The sequence below is a fragment of the Lygodium microphyllum genome, chromosome 27, assembly GCF_053477565.2.
Source record: "Lygodium microphyllum isolate KBCC chromosome 27, Lygodium_microphyllum_v1.1.10, whole genome shotgun sequence".
Lineage (NCBI taxonomy): Eukaryota > Viridiplantae > Streptophyta > Polypodiopsida > Schizaeales > Lygodiaceae > Lygodium > Lygodium microphyllum.
In genome coordinates, this window is record NC_141161.1 from 1,654,077 (window position 1) to 1,666,001 (window position 11,925).

Sequence of the window (11,925 nt, forward strand, 5' to 3'; positions counted from 1 at the left end):
TCTCTCTATTCCTCCCCTCTCTCTCCCTCCCTCTCCTCTTTTTTCTTTTTTGCTCTTTGTATATATATATATACTCTCTCTCTCTCTCTCTCTCTCTCTCTCTCTCTTAGAATAAACTTTTAAATGCAAAATTTTTGTTTAATTAAAATAAGAAGAGAAATTAAACTTCTAAATGTAAACTTTTTATTTAATTAAAATAAGGAGAGAGAGAGAGAGAGAGAGAGAGAGAGAGAGAGAGAGAGAGAGAGAGAGAGAGAGAAAGCCTAGGCCCTACATATAAGAGAGAGAGGGGGGAGGGGGAAAAGAAAGAGAGAGAGGAGATGGGGGTTTAATTTAAAAAAAGGAGGTGAGGGGGAGGGGGGGAGGGGAGGCTTTAATGAAAAAAGGGAGGGGGAAGAGAAAATGAGATATGACAAGTGAGAAAGAGGGGAGGGGAAAGGGAAAGAGGTTTGGAAAAGGGAGTAGGTTCGGAAAGTCCTTTGGAGGTTCCACTACAACAAAAAGGCTCCATAGACGCGCTTGTAGATGCAATATTTGAATTCTGTTTAAAAATGTCGGGCGCATTTATTACCGCGTCTAAGATTTCGCGTCTACAAGCGCGCTTATAGTGAAAACTACACGCGCATATAGACGCGCCTATTGACGTGATCCGTAAATATATAATCATATTCATAAAAAATTAGATATATTCATATTTTGCATCTATACACGCGTGTAACTGCGCGTCTAAAAAGGCGTGTACTCTGCAATTTTTTGATGATTATAGATGCACATTTTTTCTGTAATTTAGACGTGCGGATAGACGCGCAAAACAGAGGTATGAAAGCATGTGGCTTTGCAAGCCACATGCTCTTTGGTTTTTTTCCCTCCCATCAAATTGTATGCTTAGGAAAAACAGAGAAAGATTATTATACTGAAAGCAAAAAAATGTGGAGAGCCAAAGTCCATATATTGATAATAACATATGATGAGCATACTGTGCTGAAACATTTGTACATATTTCGAAGATTTTTGTGCTGAAAATAAAATAATCTAGAACACGAAATTTCATATATAAAGATGAAACGTTTTTACATGATGAGTTCTAGTGCTTGTGACCTCAAGCATGGTCATGGTTGCAAGCACTAGCTGAAAGTAATACATATAAAAAATGAAAACTACAAGCCAAGGGGAGGCATGCATGCATGGGGCTCCTCTACATCTCCTCAGAAGAGGCATCATTGTCGCTACCACCATCGGTGCCAGTGCCGATGCCGCTACCGCTACTGCTAGTTTCCCCTTCGCTATCCTCAACTGCATCAGGGTTCGCCTACACAAAGGATTAAGGTATATAAATACAATTACAAACAATAAATTATAGTTACCTATACTTTTCATGTAAAAAATAAAACATACCTCTTCTGGCTGTGGAATCCTCATGGCATGATTATATTGCTTCTCTGTGATCAGTCCCTCCTCGTAGAAATGCTGCCAAGTAGACGCCCGGTTATGACCTTGATGGTAGCCTACCCCTCTAGGAGTAGGCATCTTACTAACGATATGATACTATAAAACAATTTTAACATACAATGTATTAGAACACACTACATAATGAATTGAAACAAATTACACAATTTTATTTAAAAAAAAATCAAATAATACTTACAAACTTAGCCTCCCATGACTCCCTGCCACCTGATCCATAATGCGACGATCCCATGGTTGCCATCTGGATACGTCACACCTTTGCATGCTGGCGACTTATCCTTTTCTCTACTGCTCTCTTCTTGGCTTGTGGTGGCAATTGTGTGGTTGACCATATCTAGGGTGCCCCTGCTCTTGTCTTCGCAGTGACTCCTTGGCGCGCGTCATAAGGTGAGACCTCTTGTTATGAAGCGTGTCTTTCACCTTTGACCGTTCCTAATCATCTAAGAATCGTGAATTCTCAGGATTAGGGTACCTTCTATGTACTGCTCGCACCACCTCTTACCACAAACCACTTTTTTGGTGCTTGAAGGGAATCATACAATCTTTGTATGTGGCATGCATGACACTCCTCAAGTAGGGTATCACTTCCCTCCCCTGAGGGTTATGCAAGATACCACCAATATTTGTGATAGAGTAGTACATTTGTGGAGGCTCACCTCTCTCATTTCCTGGTGGGGGTGATCGAGAGCCACCTCCTAGGCAACCCGCACAAAGCCCTCGACCTCCTCGTCCTCCCGCATGACTCTCCCTCCTCTCTCGACGGGCACTACCCTCTACCTCAATCGATGCACCCAGTAATTTTTATTACTTTATTTGCACAAATATTATTGGTCTACGTTGCGTCTTCACCATTAAACAAAACCTCCTTTTTTTATTGAGCAGGATGTGGTACCACATCCTCAAATGGTCCCTCCAGGGCGTCGAGAGGCTGCGAAGTGTCAACGTGAGGAGACAGAGTCCTTAAGAAGAGTAGAGACTGATGACGATGATAGTAGCCCTCTTCAAATGCCCCATCAAGTTTTGGAGGAAGAGATTTTGGACAACATGGTGCACGATTTACTTTCCCATGAGGTTCGGGGGGAGGGTGCCACTAGAGAGACAGATGACCCCCTACACATAGCGTCGAAAACTCCATTGTACGAAGGTTGCATATACTCCATTCTACGTGCATCTCTCGAGATACTGAACTTACAAACCATTTATGGATGGAGTAATGCTAGCTTGAATGCATTATTGAAATATGTATCATTTGATATTAATTCATAAATGCTTCTAGACAATATTCGCGGTTTGTTAACTCTGTTTGCATAATATATACAGGTTATTGTCACAAATGCTTCCAAATGGAAATAAATTACCAACTAGAAGGGAGCAAGCAAGGCATTTCTTAATATCTCTTAGAGGTCTCGATTACGTTAAAATCTATACATGTGTCAATGATTATATCTTGTTTCGTGGGGATCATGCATCTGCACGATAGTGTCCTATTTGTGGTGAACCAAGATACAACTAGGAGATGAAATCAATGGATGTGCCTTATAAGGTTTTGCGATATTTTCCTATTATTCCATGTATTCAACTTATGTTTAAGTGTGAATCTATTGCGAGAATCATGTCATGCTAGTCACCATTCAAGTGATGGAAAGTGGAGAATTCCTTCAAATACACCAACTTGGCAATACGTAGACAATTTGTGGCCTACTTTCAAAGAAGAGCCCAAAAATTTGAGATTTGGTCTAGGATTAGATAGAATAAATCCATTTGGCATCAAAAGCACCTCATATAGTGTATGGCTAGTGGTATTGGTGAACTATAATATCCCTCCGTCCATGGCAATAAAAAAAGGACATGTAATGTTGTCCCTTTTGATTCCTGGAAAACACAAAGCAAAAAACATGGATGTTTACTTAGAGCCTTTGATCGAGGAGTTAGAAATGCTATGGAGAGGTATTGAGGTGCAAGATGTGAGTGCATCATTGTCCTCTAGAGATTTCACTTTAAAGGGCATGTTGTTATGGACCATGCATGACTTTCTAGGCTATGGAGAGTGTTCAGGTAGTTGTGTACTCTATTTTATTCATTCTTACTCTTAATCAAACATATGTCATCATTAACCCACTTATTTCTACGGGTTTAACTACATAAGGATATCATGCATGTCCAACTTGCGGTCCCTCTCAGGTTTCTTCTAGACCGACATGTTTGAAGAAGGTTATCTATGACAATCATCATCATTTTCTTCCTATTGACCACCCCAAATATGCACCCCCCCACTAATGGAAGAACTCCACAATCTCTGACCATTCAAGATTGGAAGGACACTTGGACATATGCCAATGATCATCCTCCACTCGGCATGAGTCGGTAACTAGTTTACTTCTTTTGTTTGTCTTTAAAGTACACTCCGTTATGAGAACAAGAAATAATGTATTGTTTGTGCCTTAGATTCTCTATATTTTTTCGTCTCCCATATTGGACTGAACTCAAGATCAATCACCTGTTGGACCCCATGTATATATTCAAGAATGTTACCTCTACATTATGGGATCACTTAATCGGGGCTCGTGATTCTGTCAATGTAAGGGAGGATTTACGCAGCATTGGACGTATGAGACGAGCTTGGCCATACATCGAACCTAGAGGAAAGATCGAGTTACCGCGTGCACCTTGGATGTTGTCGAAGACCGAAGAAAAGATGGTGAAGCAGCATATATGTAGCTTTCAAACTCCCACAGGATATATGAGATGCCTCAAGGGAGCCTTCATAAAGAAAAAGAAAAGAGGTGTGGAGTAACTATTCGGTTTGAAGTCTCACGATTGGGACAAAATGATTCAGGTAAGGATTTTCACAGCCATAAATATATTAATTAGTGGAGTAACTATGTAGACTAATTAACAATGTATGAATATTTACATACAGCTCATCCTTCCTACTAGCATATCCCATTGTGTTTCGAAAGATGTGCGTGATATCATTTACAAGATGGATGAGCTCGCGAGGTATGTATACATTATACTTATTTTTTAGTTTACATATTACGTACATCACGTAGTAAACCCACTTGAATTTATGGACAAAACTAATCATCGTTCTCAATTGCATGTTGGTAGATTTGTGAGTTTGAAAGAAATCGATCCAAATACGTTGCAAGAGGCTCAAGTATTGTCCATTGAGGTGGTCTGTTTGGTGGAGGAAACTTTTCCTTGCTCCATTTTGACTACTCAAGTACACTTACTCGTACATCTGATTGATGAGATCGCAATTTGTAGGGTAGTTCATGCAAGGTGGATGTTTTTTCTAGAGTGCTTTATGAAAACCCTAAAAGATTTTGTAAGGCAAAATGCACGGCCCGAGGGAAGCATGGCTGAGGGTTGGTTAGTGCAATCATCCCTTGTACAAATCTCTAAATATCTTACTAAAGTGGATTCCTCTTTACCATGACTATGGAAAGATGATGAAGATTTGAGGATGACCTCTATAATACCTCAAGGAAAAGGAAGAAGCAAAGTGCTAATGAAAGAGGAACTTTGTAAGTTAAATATACTTTGTGTGCTTAACAACGAAGTAATAAGCAAATGGGTGACATTATATAAAGAAGCAAGGGCAAGAAGAGTAAGCGAAAGGCAAGCATTTGGTGCTAGACATGGACGTAATGTCCCATATCCAGAACATTTAAGTGCGCTTCCACGTCATATTGATATAGATTGGCTACATGAAGAAATGGAGAAGATGGAAAAAGAGGAGGCGATGGATATATTGCAAGAGGAGTGGGAATACGCACGTCAAGGTTGCTTATCAAAGGTGAGACATACTTATAATTAAATTATCTTTAGTTATATATGATATAATAATTTCACATGTTTCATCTTTAACTAATTCATTAATATGATCTCAACAATGTACTACTAGTGCACATTGTTCAATGCTATTTTGTGTGAAGGCAAACATTTTCGAACTCAACGTATAGATGACAAGAGAAATACCCAGGATTGTGGTATCCTTGTAAACTTCCAGGATACCAATGACACCGTGGAAGGTTATTGTGGCTTGATCCAAGATATTTTGAAGCTTGACTTTAGGCGATTTTTTATATATGTACTAGAGGTGAAGTAGTTTAAAGAAGTAGTAACAACGGGTGAGCATTACACAATTAGACGTCATCCAAGTGGTTTTGTAATGATTGACTCTACAAAATTTCACCAAGGCAAGAATGACACATTCGTACTACCTCAACAATGCGAGCAGGTATATTAGAAGCTATCTATTTTCATATATATTACTTCTTGGTACATTCTCAAAATATAATAAATATCTAAGTTGCTTACTTTTTATTTTTTAAATGTAAGTTGTGTATCACCCAATGGTAAATAATAACCGATGGTAGCACGTCATCCCCATATCTAATCGTTCAAAACCAATATATGGCAATGCTACCAACATAGAGATAGTTGATGACAATCCAACAATCAATGATGATGCACATGATGATGCCATGATTGATGATATACATGATGTAGTGCAAGATGATCCCCGTGAGAATGTTCAAGGAAGCGCAGAAGAGGATAACAATATGGTTGCAGATGATGATGAAGAAATTAAGCATAGCAATACATCTGACAGTGCGATAGACTTATTTTTTTCATTGCCTATTGGTAACATAAACCTAGAGGTAGATAGTCTAGCAAGGGCCAATCTCATTGAAGATGAGATTGATAATTCATTGTAGCATATAATTAGCTTTGAATGATTGGATGTATATTTGTAATACTCAAAAAGAAGTAAAGTTGGTAATGTATTCTAAAAAATACTAGATGTTAAGATGTTTGATCATATTTAGGGACTTTATGAAAAATAAAAAATTTGTGTGTTTATTTTCGCATCTATAAGCGCGTTTAAAAACGCGGGTATATAGACGCGTTTTTTTCGCGTCTATATACTAGCATTAATAGGCGCGCTGATAAACGCGCCCGCTATTTCATGTGTACAGTGCGCGTCTATAGGGCCTTTCTCTTGTAGTGTTCGAGGCTTTCTGAACCTATAGCTAAAATAATATAGTAGTAATATATTTTCTCTCTCTCTCTCTCTCTCATTTTCTTCTCTCTATCTCTCTCCCTCTCTCTCCTCTCTTTTCCTCTCTTTCTCTCTCAAATTTTATATTTCCTCTCTTTATAATTCTCTTTCTCTCTGTTCCCCCTCTCTCTCTCCCTTCTTCCCTCTTCTCTTTTTTCTTTTTTGCTCTTTGTATATTTCTCTCTCTCTTAAATTAAACTTTTAAATGTAAACTTTTTGTTTAATTAAAATAAGCAGAGAGAAATTAAACTTTTAAATGTAAACTTTTTGTTTAATTAAGAGAGAGAGAGAGAGAGAGAGAGAGAGAAAGAGAGAGAGAGAGAGAGAGAGAGAGAGAGCCCCTAAGCCCTACACATGAGAGAGAGAGGAGGGAGGGGGGAGGAATTTAATTAAAAAGGGGAGGGAGAAAAGAAGAAGAGAGAGGAAAGGGGGTTTTAATTTAAAAAAGGGAGGTGGGGGGAGGGAGGCTTTAATGAAAAAAGGGAGGGGGAAGAGAAAATGAGATACTACAAGTGAGAAAGAGGGGAGGGGGAGGGGAAGGAGGTTTGGAAAAGGGGGTAGGTTCGGGAAGCCCTCTGAAGGTTCGAGGCTTTCTGAACCTATAGCTAAAATAATATAGTAGTAAGAGAGAGAGAGAGAGAAAGAGAGAGAGAGAGAGAGAGAGAAAACCTAGGCCTTATATATAAGAGAGAGAGAGGGGAGAGGGGAGAAATTTAATTAAAAAAAGGAGGGAGAAAAGAAAGAGAGAGAAGGGAGGGGGTTTTAATTAAAAAAAAAGAAGGTGAGGAGGAGGAGGGAAGGTTTTAATGAAAAAATGGAGAGGGAAGAGAAAATGAGATATTACATGTGAGAAGGAGGGAAATGAGGTTTAGAAAAGGGGGTAGGTTTGAGAAGCCCTTTTAAGGTTCGAGGCTTTCCTAACCTATAGCTAAAATAATATAGTAGTAAGAAGTAAGATAGCACAAGACTCAAAATATGTAGAATAAGTATCTTATACATAATACCAATGAAGATGACAAACGCGTGTAAAAAACATCTCATTTAACGGATGTAAAAAGGTTTTACTTGCTTTGATGAGCAAACAAAATAGCCAAGGGCATGCATAACAGCCACCAAATGTATGGCTTGGCGAGGGAATCTTTCGTACAGGCGATTAGATGCAGGAAGAGGCCGAATTAACGATCCAGAAATCTAGTGTTGTGATAGCTTGAAGAGATCTTGTATGAAGGCCTCCAAATTCACCCTGGAAGTGCCACCCTCCCGAGTGACCTCGTGCAAAAGCTCACTCATCTCCGAGACCTTCTTTCTGGCAAGGGTTCCTTCGTCCCCTTGCAGCACATCTCTCACTGCCTTGGCTATGGCTGCCCTGAGCACCCTACCCTCTCCATCCTTTTTAACACTTATGCCGACCTTCCAGTCCTCCTCTATCAGCTTCTTGTTAATCCCTTGATCAATTCTCTGCGGCCAGGCTATGATGGGAACCCGGCCTAAACACAGGGTTTCCATGGTGGAGTTCCAGCCACAGTGGCTCAAGAAGGCGCCGATGGCGGCATGGCTCAAGATCCGTGTCTGCGGTGCCCAGGTCACCACCAAGCCCCTGTCTGTAGTTCTGTCTAGGAAGCCTTCTGGCAGGATGTCCTGGAAGGAACTCGCAGAGGCGGCAGCCATGTCGAGCACAGAGCCTGGTCTGATGACCCAGAGGAAGTTGTGCGCACTGTCTTCCAGCCCACATGCAAGCTCCAGCAAATCCTCTCTCTTGAAACTGGAGTCACTACCAAAGGCCACATAGACCACTGAGGCAGCGGCTTTGCCGTCCAGCCATTGGAGGCATGAATGATCCTCCTTATACATGGAGGATGAGGAGGGCTGCTGTGACAGTAAGGGAGCTGCGTCGGGGGCAGGCTTGGCGAGGTCTTGCAGGATGAGGGGCCCGATTGCGCAGGCGGGGACATGGTCAGCTCGGAGGGCATCAAAGATGGTGGGTTCCAGCTCATAGATGCTGTTGACCAGCACTCGAAACGCCGGTTGACTAAAATGCTGCCTGATGTGCTCACAGCTCTTCTTGATCCTCTCTTCATCAAAGTCAGGCCCAAGGGAAGGGAGGAGCTCTGGCGGGTAGTCCGAGGCTCGCATGGGAGGTACGCAAGGGATACAAGAGATCCAAGTTTCTTCTCGGCTTCCTGCATCATCATACATACAGAGAGGAAAACCATCCGTTAATGGACACGAGAGCGGGGCAGCTACACACACACACACACACATATCATGGCTTACCTTGGAAGGGTATGTAGCCCGCGTCGACGAGCTTGGGCTGGTAGAAGCCAACGGCGTAGATGATGGCCATGGAGGCCCAGAGCTCCGCTCGGGGCAGGCCGAACTTGGTGGCAGGCGGGCTTGTCCAGGGACATAAACCGGAGGAGACGAGGCAGGTCGGGCGAGGCCGGCAAGTATTAGAGTGGGTGGTGGCCAGCAGGTTGCCCAGGAGGTCCTGCAGGCCCTGCTGCATCACAGGGATGGCGGCCAGCATGTCCTCGACGGTAGGCGAGAAGGAAGGGTCGTCGGCCGGCAGGCCGTCCGGGATGACCTCCACCCTTATCTGGGCGGAGGGCTCCGTCGAGCCGGCGCTCCGCAGGCGCGCGTGCGCTCGTGCGCCGTAGACCAGGGTGACGTGGACGCCGGCCGCCGCCAGGATGCGCGCCAGCTGCGCCATGGGCACCATGTGGCCCTGCCCCGTCCATGGCACAAGCACCGCATGCGGTGCTGCTGCGGCGCTTCTCCCCTCCATCGCTGAAGGTGCTCGCCTTCTCTCACCCTAACGTAGGTAATCCATCCATTATCGCAGCTCCTTCGGAAGTTTCGCCTTGTGTCGCCACCTTTTTTCCAGACGTGATACGGCCCCGCCATTCACGTGTCGATTCTAGTGTTTCGATTCGATTTGGAGTCTTCGCCAACCTTCTCAACTTCCAAGGGCCTTGGCAACGATTTGGACTCGATCCCTCTTTGCTTGCAAGTTGCGTTCCCTAGACAGAGTAAAGGCTTTGTCGGCCACTAATGTATCCAGCATAGGAGGATTCAAAGTGTCCAACAACCCAAGTCAAATACTATGCAGAAAGTGTCGCGGCACGCCTAGCTACCATGAGTCCATGACCCCCTCATACTAACTAGGCGTCGGGGCAGGCACGATTTTAGCAAGCGAGCGGGGGCGGGTGCTGCACGCGTGGCACCTGCCCTCGCGTTCTCTTTTCTTTCTTGTGGGGGAGGTGGGGGCTGCCACGTGACACCCGCCCCCCACCTCTCGTTAACTAATAGTATAGATGCAATAGCATGTTGCCTCTAGTAACATCCTTGTGCTACTTAAACCACATATTTATATTATAACTCTAATGGAATATTTGTGGCATCTTCATATTCTTATCACGTAACCTAGTTGCAAATGAAGGGTTTACAAAAGAGTGACCATGAGTAAACAATCAGAGCCTCATTGTTTCGTGGTTTTACAAAATGTAAAACATTAAAAGAATTTACATGGCTCAAGTCTCGACTTACATTATATATATACATATAAACTCACCATGGATTCAACAGGCTAAAGATGGTGCATCTTTATGCAAATTTATCACTAATTTTGGTTAAGACTGTAGGGGCATTACTTCATCGGTCCCTTTACCCTATGTCTTACAAGACTTCAACCAAAGAAAGTGTCTTTGTCATTCTACTCACTTTTCAACACACTATTAGTGACAACACAACAATAAAAAAGGTGTTTCTTCTTTTCATTACTATGTAGTGTTTGTGAAACAATTATGACCCTACTTTATTGGTGAAAGGTCATCCTTTGGACTATTGTTAAATTGACATAACCTTATGATAACTTTATACCTATTAGCATTTCAAGCACGATTTAAAGTGAAGCAACATCTTGAGAAATATAGTTAGGGATCATATTCCCATCACTTCTTCCCCCACAAGATGGTGCACATTTCAAATCTCTCCCCTTTTTCTCTTTCCCAAAAACACACACACATACACACTGTGTGCACGTGCCCTCCCAATGAGGCCAATGATGGCAATTTTCTATTAGACGTTTGTCCCTTCAATCGATGCATTCCTACTCAAGATACATAACATGTGCAAAAATTCACCACTCACTATGCATTTCACATTAGAATGATACATGCACAATATACATCAAACACTAAATACTCAAGATTGAAACTTCAAAAGTAAAAATCTAAAAGGGGATACAACATTGAAGCAAATGTAGTTTGCATCTCTAGTTTTCTTGTTAAAGCTCCTAATCATATGATACATTTAAGTAATGTAAGCACATTATCTAAGATACCAACATTGTTGATGATAGTGTGATCCTACATCTTACACCTAGGTGAATGGGCTTAGGTGGCAATAGTCATAAGAATATAAAAAGGTTGAATGCTAAGAAAACTTCAATACAACAAAGAAAGCCTTTACATGTATATGGGTCTATTGAGAATATATTTTCATTACTCCTTGCTTGACAACCTTTCACTCATCCAAACTCAACATCTATGACTCCCTCTAACCTCCATATGCTTCATATTAATAAAAAATTCATGAACACCATTTTCACTCCACCATCTTAGGAAGAGTGAAATCCTATTGAACCTCACTTCCACTTGTTTGTTAAAATTCTCAATTGCACAATAGATTTCACTAAGTGAAACACATAATCTAAAGACACAAACATTATTCGATGATACTATGATCCTAATATCCTAAGTCTTACACCTAGGTGAATGGGCTTAGGTGATTACCAAAGCCATGGCCATAATAACATAAAAATGTTGCATGGGCTTAGGTGGCTACCAAAGCCACAATCATAACAATATGAAAATGTCAAATGCTAATGTGTTGCTCATGGTGATAGGTCTGCCATGTGACGTTGAGGTGTTTTGCCTTTAATGAGCCCTGAGAGTATGTGGTGGTGGGGAAAGAGCTAGGGGGTTAGGAATGGAGCTTCTTGATTGAAGTCACAAGATGCATCTAACTTAAGGGCCCCTATGTGATGTGATTGTGGGTGCACTTATTCTACCTTAGGGCTTTTGCTTTATTTTATTTCATTTTGTCTTTCTCTTCTTCTTGTTCTCTCATTTTCTTTTTTCTTTTTTCTTTTTTCTATCCCTTTTCACATCTCTAATGTTTTTCAAGGGAGTGGATGGTATGCCTTGCCCATCATATAACTTTTTAGAGCTAGCCTTACCATTAGTGGTGTTGTCAATAGGAAGGGATGACTATAATTTGTGAACTTGCTCACATTCATGTCCTTTGACAAAACTTGAGATTCTAAGCTAGCATCACTGTTACTAAAAGGAGTAGTCCTATCATGGCATATTTATCAATTCTTATGT

General features: G+C 41.7%; 1 protein-coding gene across 1 annotated transcript; it reads right to left on the reverse strand.

Annotated features, from left to right (window-relative positions):
- Positions 1-7,540: 7,540 nt before the first annotated feature.
- On the reverse strand, positions 7,541-9,536 carry LOC148012004 (linamarin synthase 2-like). Its single transcript, XM_087669408.1, has 2 exons — positions 8,813-9,536; positions 7,541-8,718 (listed from the first exon to the last, which is right to left on the reverse strand). The coding sequence occupies exons 1-2, from the start codon at positions 9,321-9,323 to the stop codon at positions 7,730-7,732; spliced, it is 1,500 nt and encodes a 499-aa protein (XP_087525534.1). The 5' UTR covers positions 9,324-9,536; the 3' UTR covers positions 7,541-7,729.
- Between the last annotated feature and the right edge of the window lie 2,389 nt (positions 9,537-11,925).

Bases quoted from the DNA above. Each gene is read 5' to 3' on its own strand.
- LOC148012004 (XM_087669408.1), bottom strand. From the start codon at position 9,323: ATGGAGGGGAGAAGCGCCGCAGCAGCACCGCATGCGGTGCTTGTGCCA. The intron at 8,719-8,812 runs GTAAGCCATGAT...ATGATGATGCAG, and splicing joins GGGCTACATACCCTTCCAAG to GAAGCCGAGAAGAAACTTGG.